This window comes from Pelodiscus sinensis, chromosome 2, assembly GCF_049634645.1.
Source record: "Pelodiscus sinensis isolate JC-2024 chromosome 2, ASM4963464v1, whole genome shotgun sequence".
Classification (NCBI taxonomy): Eukaryota; Metazoa; Chordata; order Testudines; family Trionychidae; genus Pelodiscus; species Pelodiscus sinensis.
The window spans coordinates 161074590-161094469 of NC_134712.1; the positions used below are offsets into that span (position 1 = coordinate 161074590).

A 19880-nucleotide genomic window follows, 5' to 3' on the forward strand; every position below is an offset into this window, starting at 1 on the left:
ATTCCTGTGCTTTTACTCCTCTCCCATAGTCAGAATAAATATAATATTTTTACATTGCTGATAAGTACTGTACACAATCAACATTTTTAAATGCCTGTGCCAAAGCGGGACTCTTAAAATGTTGGCACAAGATGGTCATGTTTGGAAAATTGGCAAATTTTCATTAAGTGTTGACCTTATATTCCCTGTCCCACTCCCTTCCCTACAATTTTTAAACCCCAATTCGAACACTGCCAAATTGAACAATAGGTGAATGAGACTTGGGTATTATGGCAACCTGTCTGGAACAGACTAAGCATGACAGAAAAGAACACTTTGAAGATGTACAGATGTTTAAGCTGTTCTCAAGACAGAAATATCCACATTCTAAAGGGCTTTTAAAAAATGTAGAAAAACGGGCCCTGTTATCATCACAGGTATTTAGAACACCTCCAAACAAACACAGAAAAGACAGGTATTACTGACAAATTTTAACCAATGCTGAAGCTCTAAATGCTGCTGTTTGTTGTTGTTGTTGTTTGAATACAGAAGGGGCAATTCATTGTAAATGAATATTAAAAAGTACTTTTCTTAAATGTGTGTGTGTTTTCCTGGTTTCCAGTCTCATTGGTTTTTCCTGTTGGTTGCTCCTCCATTTGTGCTGATCTTCTTACTAGATGTGCTCAAGAGTCTGAAGTAGAGCGTTCTCTCCTCGCTAAAAGAGTCATCCCCAACCCCACCCCAGCCCTGCTTCAAACCCCCTTCACACACGCTCAGATAAGCCATTCTTTTTTGCTTTCGTCGATGGTCTCCGTAAAGTTGGGATCATTGTTCATGATGGCTGCATCAGCACTCTCAGCAGACTCTGCGCCTTTGGCCTCATTGGTGTGGTAGGTGCCCTTGTGACGGAACATGTAGCGTATCAGAAACACCAGCGTGCAAAGGATAGTGAAGATCACAACAGCGATGACACCTAACGGACAGAAGAAACGACAGAAGTGAAAAAATTATAATTCAGGAATTCCACGGGATATTGATTTTACTTTCCATGTCACGTGTTTACAGCAATCTGGCATTTAATTGAAGCTCACTTTTTGATTTGGCTTGACTTATGTCTATGGAATGCCTTTGTGGTTTACTTTAATACTTAATCAAATGGAGTCCCTTTATTGTTATGGCAATAGCTGAACCTCAACATTATTACTATTTCTACAATCCACAGGGGTATTTGGTGCTTCACAGGTCAATGTAGAGACAAAGGGCCCAACTACTCCCAATAAATATCAGTGTAAATGAAGATGAGTTAACTGGACTTTGCCAGGGAAATTCCTTGGGGGACAGAATTCATATGTAACCTGTAGGTTGGCTATGGAGATGCATCACAGGCCCTCTCTGATGCTTGTGGCATTTGTCTGGAATAGTGGATGCTGGCCTTTTGCACCCTCACAAGGGGATTCTGGGCACTGGTTTCTCATAACTACAAATTTATTTGCTCATGCCCTGCCCTCAATTGCCCCATCCTATTTAGAGTAACCTCTGCAATAGCCTAGTTAGGGCAAGGAGTGAGTGTGAAAAATCCACATCCCATGAGAGACCCAGTTAAATAAAAATAGCCCTTAACACAGCCAGAATTCTTCAGTTACACGGCTACCACCTCTCAAGGAAGAAGAGTACCTATGCTGACAAGAAAACCTCTCCTGCCAGCAATGGCACTGTCTTCACTGGAGTGCTGCAGCACAGACATGCCCTTGCCAAACGCTGCAAGTAATAACATGTGCATTTGTAATTATAATGAGGTTCTGTGAGGTGTTAGGGCAGAATCTGGACCCTAAAAAGAGGTCAGGTTAGCCTGACAACCAAATCTTGCCAAGAGTATAACAGAGGGTGCCTGACTTACAGCCTCTGAATCTACAGGTTTGAGCCTACCTGAATAGGAGCAGAATCAGGCCCAAGCTTCATGCTGATTGGTGTGTACCAGTTCATTAGACTAAATGTCAGGAAACTTTATGAGTTATACCAGTACAACTATCTGGAATACAAATGGCTTTTTTGGACTACAGTTTAAATAGCTTTCAAAGTACCATAATCTAAACTGAAAAAAACCCCAACCTCGCACTCTTATATAGGACGAAGCAGAGCTACACGGGGAGTTATACCAGTATAACTGTAGTAGTTTCGATTCACACCTTCCTTTAAGCTGGTACAACTTCCCTATGTAGAGAAGCCCTTTACTAAAGCAAGCATTTTGAACACACTATTTTTTGCCATTACAAACTTCTATATGAAAGCTACATAATATCTTACAAATGCATATGATTTTCTTACCTCCAATAATTGCGGAGTTCCTGTTAACTCCATCTCCTATAGCTTGACCATTGTATGGGAAATCAGCGCTGGCTGTAAAATGGAAATCAAAGTTTCATGTTCTAATATATCAGTTCATGAAAACTCACAGATTAGCTTAAAAATTCACTTGTCACAAGCACAAGCTCCTAAAATACATAAAGTTACAAAAGGAAAGACAACTGTGATTATTTTTATTTTTTAAAAAGAAACATTCCCCTCTCCCTGATAGCTTAAAGCTACTCCCCACCATTGCTCCCTCTATTTTTTTCCATCCACAGGCAGAAAATTTTTTGTTATGTGCATCAAGACATGTGTGTCTGTGCACCACTGGTAAAAACACCTGCTGCTGGCTATGGGCACTCTGCTAATCAGCTGAGTGGCACTGGAATTTCTCTTGGATGGTCGCCTAAGTGCCCAGCTTACAGGGAACACTGCTCCCTTCAAGCCCAAACCATTCAAGAATCTAAAAGAATCTAAAAGATATGAGAGGCAATCCAGCAGAACGTGTTAATATATTAACAGAGTATCTTTGTGGCTTTAATAGGATTTTTAAAACCATTTCTGTCTAACAGTGAGAGATCATAGTGTGTTTCTTGTGAGATTTTTGTGTTAGCGATATTCGGCATTGATGACCAGAAGAGATACCAATTTCTCCAGCCTTTAGGGACCACTATACAATTGCAAAAAAATTGTGTTATACAGAAAATAATTTTCATTTTTATTGCACAGCCTAAAATTAGCACACAAGTGATTGTGATAGAGATAGGCCAAAGAATCAGTTCAGCTATACTTTTTTTCTATGGTGTGTATTACCTTTAAGGAACACTGATACAATCACTGCATCCAGAGGCTTGTTCATTATAGAATTTAACTTGAACCTAGATGCATAAGAAGAGTCTTATTGTGTTGCAAAGCATCTGCACCAAAGAGTTAATCGCTAAGGTTGCCTCTCTAGCTCCAAAACTTCCTTCAGACCACAGGGCCTCATGTGGCTCCCATGTGCATACTCGAGGATTGAGGCAGAGCCATGGTGTGCAAAATAGCTGGTAGTCTGATCTCCTGTATAACACGGGTCTTAGAAATCCCCCCAAACAATTCCTATCTTTTAGAAAAATAACCCATCCATTTAAAAATTGTCAGTGATGGAGAATCCACCAAGAGCCTTGGCAAATTGTTCCAACGTTTACTCTCATCGTTAAAACTTTATGTCTTATTTCCAGTCTGAGTTCATCTAGCTTCCACTGCCAGCCATTCAATCATATTATTTCTTTCTGTACAAGACTGAAAAGCCATGATTTAATATTTGTTCTCAATACAGACAGACTAATCAAGTAACCCCTTAACCTGTTCTTTGTTAAGCAAAACAGATTGAACTTCAGGAGTCTAACACTGAAAAGCATGTTTTCGAACCCTTTGACCATCCTGTGGCTCTTCTCCCAATCCTCTCCAGTTTATCAACATCCATCTTGGATATACAGTGTGCCATTCGTCGTCCTTGGATACAAACAGGAGTTTTTCAAAAGTTCTTGTTCATTGACTGGTGAGCTAACATTAATATCTAGACACTAGTATATGTGCTCCAGTAGGGTCTGCAGCATAGTGAAATGGTAAAGAGCTGACATGACAATAATACACATCTGAACCTGTGGGGGAGCTGTTAATGAACAAGAGCATTCATTTTCTCCATCACTGTTGGTGACACCCCACTCTTGTTCAATTCCTTACATTAATTGTAAGAACATATCCCAGCAGGACTTTGTACACTGCCTGATACTTGTACCACAATAGCCGCAAATGATGACTTGCCCAGAGCAAATAAAAATCATGAAGCTGTAGTTATTAGAGGTAGCTAACTTTCACATAGCAAAAGCAATTATCTTGCCAAGGGTGATTACACCTGTACTGCTGCTGCATTATTATGTTGAGAAAGAAAAAAGAAAGCTGCCTTCCTCATTCAGAAGCTTCAACCAGTCACTACCATTCTAATTAGTCAAAACTATCCCAATTACGCAGAGTTGAATGAATTTTGGTTCTCAACACTGTGCACCATCCTAGCCTTCATTCCGAGCCATAAATAAGACTATTTAGTTATTTGGGTTGTTAAGGCTGAGCTTGTACTGTCTCCTTTTATATTCAGGAATCCCTTAATCTCACCACCATCTCCTGTCATACAGCAGACAAGTGTCGACCTTTATCAATCCCCTAGAAATCAAAAAAGTAGCAAACATGGTGAATAGCTGTTCTGTGTAAGCATCCATGCTGGGAAAAAAAAAGCCACTTCTCTGGTTCAGGAATTCTGTGATTTTGCTTTAGTAACCATGTGATAAAATTCTCCAAAACCTCTGCTCTGGCAGCTGTGGCACTAAAGTGCCCAGGCATGAAAAGATACTAACCAGAAGCAAAGAGTGTTAAGTGAGGACATGTGAGCTACTACTACTACTACTACTACTAAACCATTGTGGAGCATAGGGTCATTTACAAGTCTCCTCCACTTCACTCTGTCTCGAGAGAAAACTTCTAGCTGACTCCAGGAGTACTTCAGTTGTTGTCCTTCAATCTCAGTAGATCTTCTCCACATTATCCAACGTCTTCCTCTTTTGCGTTTTCCTTTCAGGTTCCATGTGAGAGCTTGACGGACTACACTGGAAGATGGTTTTCTGAGTGTGGCCTACCCATCCCCACTTTTTTCTCTTGATTTGAACGTCATGTGGTTCTTGTCCTGCTCTGTTCCAAAGCTTCTCATTTGTAACAAAGTCTTGCCATTTGATGCGAAGGATGGACGTACCTCAGGCATCTATTTATGAATGTCTGTAGCTTGTGATTTAAAGACTTTTTAGTACACCAGGTATCGCATCCATACAAGAGCACACACACTCTTCACATTTGTGTTGAAGATCCGCAGTTTTATCTTCACAGATATTATTTGTGATCTCCATATGGGATGAAGTATCTTGAATTCAGCTGCTGTTTTCCCTATCCTAGCATTGATATCCTTATCTGTTCCTCTGTCTCTGTCCATAATACTCCTCAAGTAGGTGAACTGCTCCACATCTTCCAGATCATCCCCTCTCAGTCTGATGGTGTTGTTGTTGGACTGATTTATCCTGATTGTCTTGGTCTTTTCCTTGTTGATGCTCAGTCCAATCATTGAGGCAGTTTTGTCTAGTGTTGAAACCTTTTCTTCCATGCTTTCATGATGGTGTGAAAGGAGGGCAACATCGTCAGCAAAATCAATGTCCTTTAGTTGTTTGAAAGGTGTCCACTGAATGCCCCATTGCTGGCCATCTGTTGTCCTGTTCAGAATCCAGTCCATTGTGATCAAGAACAGGAAAGGTGACAATAGGCACCCTTGTCGCACTACTCAGAGTATGCTGAAGGATTCTGTCAAGACACCACGTGCACAACTTGGCATGTCAAGGGTTCATACATTGAATGGATCAGGTTAATAATTTTGGCTGGAATGCCACGATGTTGCAGCAGTTTCCACAAGGTGTCTCTATCAAAGCTATCAAAGGCTTTTTCGAAGTCTACGAAGGTTACATACAGTGGGGAATTCCACTCAAGCGACTGTTCTATGATCACTCTGAGAGTTGCTATTTGATCAGTACAAGATCTCTTGCTTCGGAAGCCGGCTTGTTCTTCCCTGAGATGTCTATCAATTTCTGTCTCCATTCTTTCCAAGAGAATCCTTTTGAATATTTTTCCTGGAATAGACAGTTACATGATGCCCCTCCAATTCTTGCATTCCTTCAGGTTACCTGTCTCTGGAAGCTGGATAAGGTAGCCATGTTTCCAGTCTTGTGGGATCTCCTCAGTGTCCCAAATTTTCCCAAATAGATTATACATCATATTGACTGATGTCTCACTACCTGCCTTGATTGCTTCTGCGGGGATGTTGTCTGGACCCAGTGCTTTTCAGATAGGCAATGGCTTTTCATATTTTTCATATGATTTTAATGATATTGGACATCTAAAGTTAGTATGGAGACAGCTGCTTAACTTCATCATGTATGCTTGTCAGAGTCCCCAACATAGCTATGATAATATAACTAACTAAATAAAAAGACCAATGCTCATATATGTGAAGCCTTTGGTTCGAGTAGATTGCCAGAGAAACCACTGAACAAAAAGAGGAGATAGAACTGGAGAACGAGACCAGAGGCAGAATCGGGAGTTTATGACTGTAGACATGTCCATTTTAATAGGTCAAACTACTATTTTGAATGGCAGATGCTAAATCATAGGACCACACTGTAGCTTTTCCTCTTACAGCAAGAGAACTTTTAGATGGACGTGGTCCTTGTAAATAAAGAACTTTTGCAAATTTCAGAATTGTTATTTTTATTTTAATGAAGGCATTCTGAAATCTGAATGGGATACACATTGTACATGGTAAAAACTGCATTTGTCTGTTTTTGCCATCGCTGCTTCTCAAACAGTGGAATACTCTTCTGTTCCAATCCACAGAACAATAGTTAAAACTAATTTTCCCTTTTTGTAGGCTTCCAGCATGTGAAGACCTTCCAACTGCAAAATTTACAGCGCAGCTATGGTAATAGTTGTACAAAAGAACCCATGGCTCACTTTGAGAAAATGAGAGAAAGAGGGAAAGAAAGGATTTGTGAGAGAGGAAATGGATATTCTCAAGAGCCTTTAAGCAAAGCTGTCATTTTGTTCAAGTGCAGGATGAAATTTGGTTATTTTTGAAAGGCAATGTAGCATTTCAAAGTACAAATGGAAAAAATTCCACTCAGCAAAATGATGATTTCAAAAATTTGCCTGAGATGCAAACTCTCCACTTTCACAGCAAATACACATACACCATTAGCATTAAAGTGTGAGTTCTGGTCCGTTCTTTTGTAAAGATCTGCCCCACTCCCTTTGTCTCTACACTGAAATTTTAAGAAATTTGTTGTTAAGCACAATTACTGATTGACAAGTTCTATTGCTTCAGGCTGGGAATAAACCTGTTGCTATCACAACCACAGGTCCATTCGACCTGCTAGGATATTCATTGAAAAACCCTCTTTATTACCCCTTTTTTTGGCTGCTTAGTCTAGAGGCTACAAATTTTGCAAACATTCAACGAGTTCAAATAGTATGTTGGGCACATTGAGACCTGCTGACAGGCTGGGGAAGGAGGGACAAGAGGGCAGTTGCCCTGGGGTCCCGGTGATTCAAAAGAGATTAGTAGCAGCGGCTGGAGCTCCGGGCCCCGTAAATCACCAGAGGAGCTCAGTGAAGCATGCTCTGGGCAGTACTGAGGGCTGCCTGAGGTAGGCACAGCACATTCTGGGCAGTGCTGAGGCTACCTGAGGAAAACTAATCACAACCCTGCCCCTTCTGCCCGAGGCCGTGCTGCAAGCCAGCTCCTCCTTCCTTGCCCAAGAGTCCAGTGAGTCTGTCAGCCCCAACTGGGCTCACTAAGCCTGATTCTGCTTCCTCAGTGAAGATAATCAACTTCACTGGAGTCAGTGGAATTATGGTGATGCAAAAATCAGTCTCAATAAAGAGAATCAGACCTAGTGTTCAAGGGAACAAAAATTCCTGGAAGCCAACAGCAAAACAGACAACTGTATCAAGTCAAAATAGAGCTTTTCTTTCTTTTGATGGTTGGATGGTTTCCTTGGCCCTGAACTGTTAGTACCAAAAAATACAGTCCTGACTGCCAATCCTGGGTTGCTGCATATACAAAAATCACTGATATTTTATGATCCTGAGAAAGCTTGTGAGACTAGATCAGTTCATTAGGAATATTCTTCTCTGGATTGTAGCAGAGAAGAAAACAATACCTTGCATTCCTGCTAGTCTGTGCAAGTACAACTCTGCTCAGGCAAGGCTATTGAATTCAGGCTGCCAATTTCATAGCTTTTCTCAACAGACACCCTAATTATAGCAACTTCCCAACTAATTGCTTGGCTCTCGATAATAGCACTGCATACCTGCAGTTACTTTGAAATTTCCCTTTATTCCCTTTTTCACTAGTTCTCTATTGAACATAAATGCAAGGGGGGGAAATATGTAACATTCATAATTTGTCTCCTGTCTTTTTAACTATAGGTACCACTTTTATACAGCATACTGACAACAGCTGTCTATAGATTTTAGACAGAAAATAATGAGTTGCAATAAGCAAAGCCTAATATAACATTGCACTTAAATACACGCTTCATGTTAATCCTGGTGAAGCAAGTGAGGTCAATGGGAATACTCACATGCTTCAAGTTTAGCATGTGGTTAAATGAACTGCAGGCTTGAGATTTACAACAATAAGGTTCAGGCGATTAAAATTAATGAAAGTTGAGAGTGGTTAGCACTCTACCAAAATTCTGAGAAAGTCTTCACAAATGTTCCAGCATAGCTGAAATGAAAAAGACCCTGGCAATAAGTGAACCAAAGGACTGAATTAAAAATAGAAGAAGCTTCATTTTGCATTAGAAAGTAGAATTTTCTTGATAAAAATATCCTGGTTTCCTTGAACAGATTTATAACAATTCAGAAATAAATGACAATGAGGGAGACAATATACTTTGCATGCAAATATAGTATCAAATGGCAGGCGCCTTTCATGCGATTTAACCACAATAAATAGAGGCACTCAACCTAAATGCAAAACACAGTACATGAAGAGTACTACAAACCAGTGATATGTTACATATTGTAAGCCCAATAATTAAAGGTGGGAGAGGAGAGAAACTGCATGATTCTAAACAGATGGGCTGTGTCTACACTGGGCCACTTATTCCGGAAAATCAGCCGCTTTTCTGGAATAAGCTGCGAGCTGTCTACACTGGCCCTTGAATTTCCAGAAAAGCAACGATGCTCTACTGTACAAAATCAGCCGCTATTCCGGAAAAACTATTCTGCTCCCTCTCGGGCATAAGTCCTTATTCCGGAACACTGTTCCGGAAAAGGGCCAGTGTAGACAGCCCAGTAGTCTTTTCCGGAAAAAAGCCCCAATTGCGAAAATGGCGATCGGGGCTCTTTTCCGGAAAAGCAGGTCTACATTGGCCACAGACGCTTTTCCAGAAAAAGGGCTTTTCCAGAAAAGCAGCCTGCCAATGTAGACGCTCCTTTTCCGGAAAAACTGAAAACGGAATAGTATTCCGTTTTAAGCATTTCCGGAAATTCATGCCAGTGTAGACACAGCCATGCAAATATATGTCATCAGATTATATACAAGTTGGACAGACGTTAACAGATCAGAGTCCCTTTTCAAAGATTCTGAAGACTTGACACATATGAAGAGATGTTTTAGAAGGGATTTAATAGTGTAGTTGATGAACCAATTAACTGATTAGCCAAAGCTTAGAGGTTAATGCTATGGACTACACACATTTCCCTCCCCCACCTCCTGCCAATAAATTTTTTAGCAGGCTGGCCAGCAGCCTGGTTCAGTCCTGGCTTGTGATGGGCCTGGGACCTCCCCCTGCAGCTGTATTAGGAGCTGGGTGGGCAAGCAACCTGGCTTAGTTCTGGCTTGTGCTGAGTCCGGGATTAGGGTTGCCAGATGGTTTAACCAAAAATACCGAACATCCCCTACCCCCAAAAAAACACTGGGGAAAAATTCTGTTGAGGGAAAAAAGTGGGGGAGGGGGAGAGACCAAAGTTGTTGAGAAAAAAAAGGACCCCAGGAGTTATTAAGCAAAATAAATAAATAAAATAATAAAACAGCATGGCCCCTTTAAGTGTGCACAGAGTCAGAATAGGGATAGGAAGAGGAGCGGTTGAGTGCTAAGACTCAGGGAAGGCATTGCTTCTTCTTGCTCAGGTCTTTAGGCTTTTTGCTGGAGGCCATCTTGTTTTCTTGGTCAAGCCAGAAGGGAGCTTCCCTGTGGAGCCAGGTAAGCAGGGAGTCTGGGGGCGGGGCTCCAGGGGCCCGGAGGTAGCAGCCGGGAGCTGGGCCCAGTTGCTGAGTGTGTGATAGGGTGTCCAGGTGTCCGGTATTTTTGCCTCCTGGCAGGGAAAAACCTCCAGAAAATACCAGACATTTTTAGGTGTCCGGTATGTTCTGATTTTTTTTACTGGACAGGAGGCAAAAATACCAGACAGTCCGGGTCAATACCGGACACCTGGCAACCCTATCCGGGAGCTCAGACCCTTCCTGAAAGGTGCTGTTGCTTCCTCGCGCTGCTGCTTCTGTATCAGAGGCAGCAGCACGGGGTGACAGGCAGCCAGTCTGCAAGGGAAGCTGAGTTTTAAACTGGCACCCTGTGCAGATGTTTCTGGTTCAGAGGCAGCAATGCAGAGTGGAAGGGAGCTCCTTGGGAGTGAGGCCAGAATGCACTGGCTCCTGCCCCCGTGAACTATAGAATAGTCGACTAACTGATAAGAATTCATGAGGTTACTCGACTATTCAATTTAGAGATATTTAACATCCCTAGTCTTTAGTCACTTAAAATGTGCACACACCAATTTGGTATTAATAATCTTTGTACTTAGTCTCAGAAGTTGCATGTAAAACAAACCAATTACTTTTTCTTTTTTGAAAGCGGGGGTGGTTTTTTGGCCATTGATAATTCAACTGACTTGCTGCATAGCAGACAAACTCTCATTACATATCTTTAAAAATCAGCTCATTTGGTTATCCTTCAACTTTCAAAAACTACACATTAGAATTGAATGGAATATTCATGTGTCAAAATATGCACATTACTTGAAGTAAAAATATTTTGAGGAGACATGCCAATTCTGACAAAGTTTTTGAGGCCCCGGGCTCTCTGGCCACTTCTAACGAGAGAGAGAGAGACAAATCAAAAGCATGACTTTTTTTTAAATCCCAAAATAGCTGTTTCAACATAATTCCATTTAACAAAAACATTCAAAAGATTTTGTTTCTGTTTCCAACTCAAATTTTAAAAGTTGTTGAGAAATTGTTCCCTTGTAGTTTGGGAAAAAGTTTAGGATTACAAGGAGAAACACATTTGCTGGACATTTCTGCTGCAATGATCAGCAGTGTAATAAAGCCTCTCTCCGATTTACAAACCGGTTACAGACCAAGCAATTGGTTGTAACTCAGTTTGTTCATAAGTCAGACCCACTGAGTTACACACAACCGCTCTGTTCGTAAGCGCGGATCACGTTCGTAACTCGGGGTCCACTATTTACGACACTTTTGGTCGTAACTGTGAACGGTCGTAAATCGACCATTCGCAACTCAGGGACTGGCTGTAGTTAAAACACCATTGACACTTAACTTGTCACCAATGGGCCCCAGACTCAAAAATCCACTGAGATGCATGAAATTACTCCTAAATGGTTTTGCTACTATCCCCTTGATTTCTTTTAGAAAGGGTTTTCTGAAACTTGTTAAAGCATTTATCTAGCCTCAGGAAAAAGCTTTTAAAAATGGTTGTGTGCGCAACAGGCATGTAAAAATTTTGGGCAGTGTTTATGGTGACTAAGGGTATGTCTACACTTGCCCCCTACTTCAGACTAGGGAGGCAAATGAAGCATACCAAAGTTGCTAATGATTCAAGGAGTAACAGTTAATTTGAGGGAAGGGTTTTGGATCGGACTACTACGTCTACACGTGGCAAGTTAAATCGGGCCACTGGCATTTTAAAATGGCGACCGGCCGCGAATATGCTAATCAAGCACGGGATATTTAAATCCCGCACATCATAAACAACTTCGGTATGACTCATTTGTCTCCCCAGTCCAAAATAGGGGGCAAGTGTAGACATACCCTAAGGAAAAGTCTCCCTAAGGAAGGGTAGAAGGAAACAGTCTTCCTATGAAATCTGCAACCTGGGACACAATTAAAATGTATACTGGACAACACCATAGGAAATTTAGGGAGTAATCCTATATTGGGAATAGGGAGGGATTAGATGAGCTAACGGATGTGATGCTGCCCTGCCTTGCACTTTCCTTGCACTTGCATTGTCCTTTCCCAATGACAGCATTTTACACATGATGCTTTGATTGTGCAAGTGCAAGGCAGGGAAGAATCAAGACCAGTATAATTTTCATTTCAAAATTAAAGGTTCCGTGATGCATGATTTTTTCCCTTATTTAGGTCAATACATTTTAGGTATAAGAACAGTAACATTCTGCAGGATTACACTATATGGGACTGCATTTGTCTGCTACTGGTTCACATTTTAATTAAGTTTAAGTTTAGATGTAGTACTTTGAACATCAGCAGTTATCAAAGTTCCAAACTGATCTGTGGTATATTACATCATTCAAAAGCCTGGCTCCATCTGTCTTTCTACTTCTCAGTGGTCACATCTGAATGTCACCGGGTGCCTTACTAGGATTCCAGACAAGAACTGATCATATATTAGTCATGCTGGCCTAAGCTATTACCTTCATGAAAATTTTATGAATAGGTTCTTACATTTCACCTGTTAAGGAAGGAAAACAAATACTTCTTTTTATAATTAATGCAGAATATAAAACGCTCTGGTGCCCTCAAAGGAATTGTAGAGTTAAGTGCTGATCAAAGCCTAGCTGTAGATAGCTAAGCACTGGTAATGGATCCACAGGGAAGTCTGTAAAATACTGCCTTGGGATCAGGAAAAACTCTCTTTATGGAAAGCATGTGTATGTGTGTAAACCTCCAAAGACAGGGCTTCCATTTTGTTTCATTTCTCCGTGGCATGTGAGAACAATTTTGACTCCCTTCTTTTCTTTCTGTTGGGGTCATGGACAACGTTCCCACTAATCATTTCTATCCATGTGTGGATTTTTTCCATCCATGTGGAATAAATGTTTATGTACACTGAGGCATGTACGAGTATGCACCTCCAGTTTCAACAAAAAACCTAGCGGTGGACACTCTGCTAATAAGCTGAGCAGCATTTGACTCTCTCCCGAGGGGCCGCACAAGCACACAGTTTACAGGGAACACTGGTCATGGAATAATGTTACTAATATTGCTAGCTGGCAGTAGTACCAGTTCTCTCTCTCTTTCCAGCAAGGAAAGAGCTAAGAACAGGGAATAACACTGTTCAGAGTTGAGAAACTCATTTACAGGGGTCCTCTACTACTCTACAAGCAACATGTCTACTCCTATTCATGCAGTGGGGCAAGTGTGGCTTTCTGTTTGCCTTCAGGAGATTGTACCTTGTTAGCTAAATAGAGTCCTGGTTAGGGATGTCAGTGGTTAACCAGTAAGCATTACCCAGTAAGGTGATCACCCTTACTCGTGATAGAGATGCAGCTGTGTTAGTCTGGTGTAGCTGAAAAAAAAGACAGAACTATGTAGCACTTTAAAGGCTAACAACATGGTTTATTAGGTGATGAGCTTTCGTGATCTGAGGAAGTGGGTCTGGCCCACGAAAGCTCATGACCTAATAAACCATCTTGTTAGTCTTTAAAGTGCTACCTAGTTCTGTCTTTTGTTTCACCCTTACTCGGTGATGCTTACTAGTTAGTGATTAACCAGCAACCTGGCTAGCGGGTGGGGGAGGGAGCTGCTCCGCCCAGCAGGCTGTCTGTGGCGTGGGGGTGTGTGTGTGTCTCCAGCCCAGCTGGCCTGCAACAGCCTCCCGCCAGCTCCATCCTGGCTGTGCCTACCATGCTGTGGGCGAGGGGCTGCTCCAGCTCAGCTGGGCTGCAGTGGATCCCCACCCACAGGATTATGTTTAAATGATTTTACATTCCTAGTCCTGGTTCAAGGTATTTGTATCTCTTTCAACATGTGTACACATACACACACGCAGAGACACACATATCTTGAGCAATAAAGACTGTATGAATATTGTTCCTTTGATACCTATTTTGGAGACCCTTGTTACTCTGTACTATCACATTAAAGATTTTGGATATGGAGGAGTGTAATACCATTACACCTCTTTTGGTGACAGGTGAAGCCGGTGATGATGAATCTTGGGGTGTGTCTAGACTACCTAGTTTTGTTGACAAAAGTGGACTTTTGTCGACAAAACTATACCAGCGTCTACACTACCGCTGAGTTCTGTCGACATAACGTCGACAGAACTCAGCAGTTTTGTCGATGCTGGTATACCTCATTTTACGAGGCATAACACCTTCTGTCGACAGAACTCTGTCGACAGAAGGTGTTATTGCCTGTAACACTGCGTCCAGACTACGGAGTTCTGTCGACAAAGCAGCTTGCTTTGTCGACAGAACTCAATGTGTCTGGACGCTCTTTGTCGACAGAAGTTTTGTCGACAGATACTGTCGACAAAACTTCTGTCGACAAAACGCGGTAGTCTAGACGTACCCTTGAGGAGAATGGGGAGGTAGGGGCAAAGAAGAGAGCTTCCATATTCAGAGTCAAATGTAAATGTAACCTTGAAAGCTATAAAGGCATCGACCTTGGTCTTCAGCTTCTAGTGTTTATGCTAGTTCACTAAATAATTTTCAGCCTCTGAAGAGAGAGAGAGACAAGGCAGTTGTGTCAAGAATTTGGACATCAAAACACCCTCTTCTCTACTACTGAATAATTTCCTTAGCAGGATTTTTAGTTATTGATAATACCTGTAAAATAACACAGTCTCAGTGAAAGGTGACTGTGGCTCTTTGTAAACTAATCTACTAATTTTCTTATTCCTAGATGGCATCATTAACATTCTACTCAGTGCTCTACGAAATAGCCTCAAGTGCCTGGTCTTTTAGCAAGTACCAAAACAACATATAGACTTGGAAGGCAGCTAAATATCAACTGGCTGGTGCACTTGTAATCAGGAATGACAGACTGTGATTATATCTTTCGGGAGAAGAAAAACACAATTGTGAAAGAGAACCAAGCAAGAGTGAAGGATCCATTTTCACTCTCCATCAGTAGAGATTACAGGAAATTCATGCGCCTGTTGCTTTCTCCTGAAGAAGAAGATGAGAAAACCTTCTTATGTCTTCTCTTATCAAGCTGGCTCTTGTGCTGTTGGAAGCACCATTGCAAATGAGGATCAACTATTGTTTGTGCTAATCTCCAAGAGGTCTGTAATTGGATGATGCTCTGTATACTGCAGTCACAGCCCAAGGCAATTTGAAATCAGAAATACTACAAGTTGAACCTCTCTAGGCCGGCCTTGGGACCTGACTGGAACCGAACCAGAGAATTTGCTGAACAACGGGAGATCAATACTTGTCTAGCAGCATTACCAACACTTCAACTGCTTATTGGGCACTTAGAAGACATTTAGGGGTAAATTAGAACTAAATAACAGCACAGAACACTGAGCGCCAGGACTGGTGGCAGTAAACAAACTTTATGAGACTGTGGGAAACAGGTCCACACCTATGAGAAGTGGACATGTAGCTAACTAAAATCATGCCACACCACAGATGTTGTCGGACCAGAGAGTGCTGGATTTGAGAGGTTCAACCTGTATCTGCAGCTAATAATGTCTTGGGTCCTCGGTTCACATCCTTTATGACCTAATTGTACAGGGACAAAGAGAATATAAATTATGAAAAGCAGCAGCTATTCAATACTTCAAGCTGCCTTTTGAACTAGTAATGCCTCCTTGAATGGCATTTTTGCAATGGTTCCTGCCACAAGGTAATAGCTGCTTCTGATAACATATGGAAGGGCTAATGGTCACCAAAGAGAGCTTTAGGAGCCTAATTAGCCTTACTCACTGACAACCTCTAATGCCAATAAAGCAGGAGATACCTTTGTTCAAAACAGCCACAGTACAGATTTATTAGGATCACCCTCCCTAATGAGAGGTTTAACACAAGATGATGAGTTAAGATGTAATTTCCCACAAAATACTGTGAGAAATGCTTTACTGAAGTCTGGATAGATTAGATCTATTACATTCTCCTTGACTAAAAAAACCCAACTGTCTTATCAGCTTAGTCTTGCATGATCTGCCTTTGGTAAACACATGTTCCATTTATCTTCATGTCTTTATTCTTTCCTTTAAATTTGTTTTTTTAAAGTGTTGCATACTGATGTCAGATAACTGCGTCTATAGTTGCCTGAATCATCTCCCTCTATTTCTTAAATACAGGCATTATGTTTACAATTCTCCAGTCCTATAATAACCAATTTATTATTTACTTAACTGGGTTTTTTAAATTACTGAAGATATTCACTCTGGTTAATCTATATTTAGATAGATTAAAAAAACCCTTAAGTACCAAATTAACTAGAAATTACCCCTCTATAGCTTTGCCTCTTTTGTGACATTACATTTTGGGATGCAAGCTAATAATACTTATGTACTCTTGCAAAATTGTAAACACTGTTATTTTAAAATGCACAACACATATAGCAGGTAATTTCTACAATCACAATACTCTGTCTTTTTTATTCCAAAATACCATAAAAGGTTAGGCTACATTTTGACTAATTATTAAATGTCCATTTAAAAATCAAATCTTCTTGATTATTTCATGTGAGCTGAGACTTAAAGAAGGTCTGTAGAAGGAGAATGATACTGCTGATTTGCTGTAGTTTCATTCGTCTTTACCTCTAGTAAGTCAGACTAGAGTGGAGAATGACTTGTTAAATTTCACTGCTTCATCATCACCAGAAAGAATCACCACGGCAACAGGGAAAGACTGCGCATTATAAAAATGCTCAGCAAGCTAAACAAGATAATGCTTTAATGATAAAGTTGTTCAATAGTACAGAAAAGGGCCAGAACGGAGGCTGAAGCAGCATTTTAACTCTGGCAATGAATCCAGAAGGAAGTGGAAATGCTAACTGTATTGATTCTAAATGTATGTGAATTCAGTGTCAAGTACTAGTGCAAGTCCTGTGTTTAGCACAGGCAATAGCAGTGCATACTTCCCCACCAATGTGTCTCAAATCTGACTCACATAAATCGCTTCTGGCACAAGAGGGTTAATCTCTAGGGCACATTCTAGTTTCATATTTATGGTTGCCAAAATGAGAGTTAATTAGTACTAGTTATGATATGGACTGCTGCCTACTTAGAAATGGATGGAGAGCAAACTCAGTCCATATAGGCCCCTGAACAATTAAATCTTGGCAACATCTTTCAGAAATAACTAGTCTGGAGCTGATCCAAATGGCAATCCAGAAGTAAAAGGAGCACTAGCTTGCCTTTTTCTTGTCACTGTCAAACTGACATTTGTTTTTGTCTCCTAGAAAACATGTAAGCATTGGAATTTCAGTTTCATGGTATTTGAGATGCAAAAATATATACTAAATAAATGCTAAAATATGGACCAGCCAGAATGTAGAAGAGCATCTATACAATATATATACTATGTATCACACAATTCCATTCCCCATAGAGGGTTGATAGGCAGGATTTTTTGTTGTTTAATTTCCTTGCACTATTGTGTATTGTTTATATATATATATATATATATATATATATAGTGGGGCTGACCCACTCATCAGGGCCCCTGGGCAAAGGAAAGGGTGGTTCTGCACCTCTGGAAGGGTGATGCTTTGGGTGGAAAGGGCAAAGCTAGGGCTAACTTCCCTCAAGCAGCCCTCGGCATCGCCTGCCCGTGCCTACTCTAGGCAGGTCTTAGCGCTGCTAGAACATGCTGCTTGGGCCTCTGGCAGCAGCTGGGAGCCCTGGGCCCTTTTGAATCACTGGGTCTTGGGGGAAGTTGCTCCTTTTGTTTCCCGTCAGTGGGCCTGTGTATCTATATATCCCTAACCAGGAGAGGCAGGCTCTGCTCATCAGGATCCAACTGTGGAGGAACTTATTGGTGGGCAATCTGAGGGTGGGGAGATGAGGCTCAGGGAAGATGTCTAGGCATAGGGGGAGATCCCAATACACAGGGATTGGGTAAATGGCAGATGGATCTGACCCAACTCTGATGGCTCTGACCCAGCACCAAATGTCATAACCCCATCCCCATCCCTCTTCCCTTGGCTGCTCTGAGTGTCTGAGATGATGCGCAGATGTCGCTGGGGTGGGGCACACAATCACTCTTGTGGTTTCCCTTTGCTTTCCCATTACAAAGTCATTTTTGGCATGGAAGCACTTTGCGGTGGACATGAATTCTGTGTGCATGCAGTAGTATAGAATTCCTCCAGGAGTACAACATGCACACGTACATCTCTGCTATAACACCTGTGACAGCTTCCAACACAATGTACTTCGTGTCCCTCCAGGGAGCTCTACTAGTAGGAAACAAGCACAGGTTGAACCTTGCTAGTCCAGCTCCTTCGAGACCTGACCAGTTCCAAACCAGAGAATTTTCCAGAGCTTGGGAAGTCAATATTGTCTAGCAGTATTACCAACACTTGCACTGCTTACTGGGCTGGTTAGAGGACATTTAGGGGTAAATTAGAGCTAAATAACAGCACAGAACACTGAGAGCTAGGGCTGGTGACTGCAAACAAACTCTATGAGACTGTGGGAAACTTGGCCACACCCATGAAAATTGGACATCTGACTAACTAAAATCATTCCAGATGACAGATGTTTCTAGATCAGGGAGTTCTGGACTAGAGCGCTTCAACCTGTAGCACAATTCCTGCAGCACTGGTGGGACATACATGCAGAAAGGGAGCTCGTTTGTGCACTGTTCATCAATATTAAATTATTTTTGACACATCTATTTTAGCACAGATAACTTACTAATATGATCTATTCTTTTACTGGATAGCTCTTACCAAAAGTCTAACAACAATATAGATGTACAGTCACTTTATTTAAATGGGAACTGTGTACACTTCTGGTAATTATGCTACTGATTTAGGGACCTATATATGGATTTATGAGTTTAACTTTGGGGATCCATGTTAGAAAATTTTTGCCTCAGTCATCCAGCACCAAGGTTTTGACATAGTTGTATCTGAAGTGCAACTAAACGGTGTGGGTGAAATCATAATACATCTGAACAGATCTGACTAAAGGCAGAGATCCTGTACCTAGCAATCACAGAGGTAGTTATTGTTCACTTACATTACAAGACATATTCTTTGCAGCCATTTCAATGTGAGAGGCTGGAGGCTGACTAGATTCCAACCACCTTTTCTGTTAGTACAGTGAGAGTTAAATCTGCGACTTTTAAAGGGCCATTGGCATTGTCCTTCTATGTAATTAGTGCCTCAGAAAATTTACACTAGGAATTGAAATACATCTTCCAGTTCTGGAATGAAGGGGCAGCCTTACTTAATACCTCTAATTTTTCATGTATCTGCCCCCTCTCCACCACCACGCCATTCTGGAAATGCCTTCGTTATGCAGATTTGGATGGTTTGGGAATTATCTTAAACTACCAACTTGCTAAAGTAAATGGCATTAAAAACAAATGTTCATGTACCATTCATCAATATCGTGCGTGTGAGTCCAAAGTCTACAGTATGATCAGACTGGCGGTGACTTTGGGAATTTTTTGCCTTCTGCTGCACTGCGGTGGTGTGGGTCCCTTGCCAGGATTATCTGAGTATCTTTCACTTATCATTTCCATGCCATTACAGGTTCCTTGAGTACTAGTGCACCTCAGCCCTTCATTTCTTTGGCCAATAGCATACAACAGTCTGGTTTCCCATGGGCTAAAATACTTTGGTCTAAGTGAAGTTGTAGGGCTTAATCAGTGGCATGGCCTAAGTAGTTCGAACTAAAGCTCCTAATTCGAACTACCGTTACTCCTCCTGCAATGAGGAGTAACGGTAGTTTGAACAAGGAGCTTTA

General features: G+C 41.3%; 1 protein-coding gene across 1 annotated transcript in view; it reads right to left on the bottom strand.

Annotated features, from left to right (window-relative positions):
- Positions 1 to 457: 457 nt before the first annotated feature.
- The window catches only part of CNTNAP2 (contactin associated protein 2), a 1606913-nt gene continuing 1587490 nt past the window's right edge, over positions 458 to 19880 (bottom strand). Inside the window, exons 23-24 of the mRNA XM_075921713.1 lie at positions 2305 to 2376; positions 458 to 952 (exon numbers count right to left, since the gene is read on the bottom strand). Coding sequence (XP_075777828.1) covers positions 753 to 952; positions 2305 to 2376 — 272 coding nt within the window. The 3' untranslated portion in view covers positions 458 to 752. The remainder of the gene's footprint in view (positions 953 to 2304; positions 2377 to 19880) is intronic.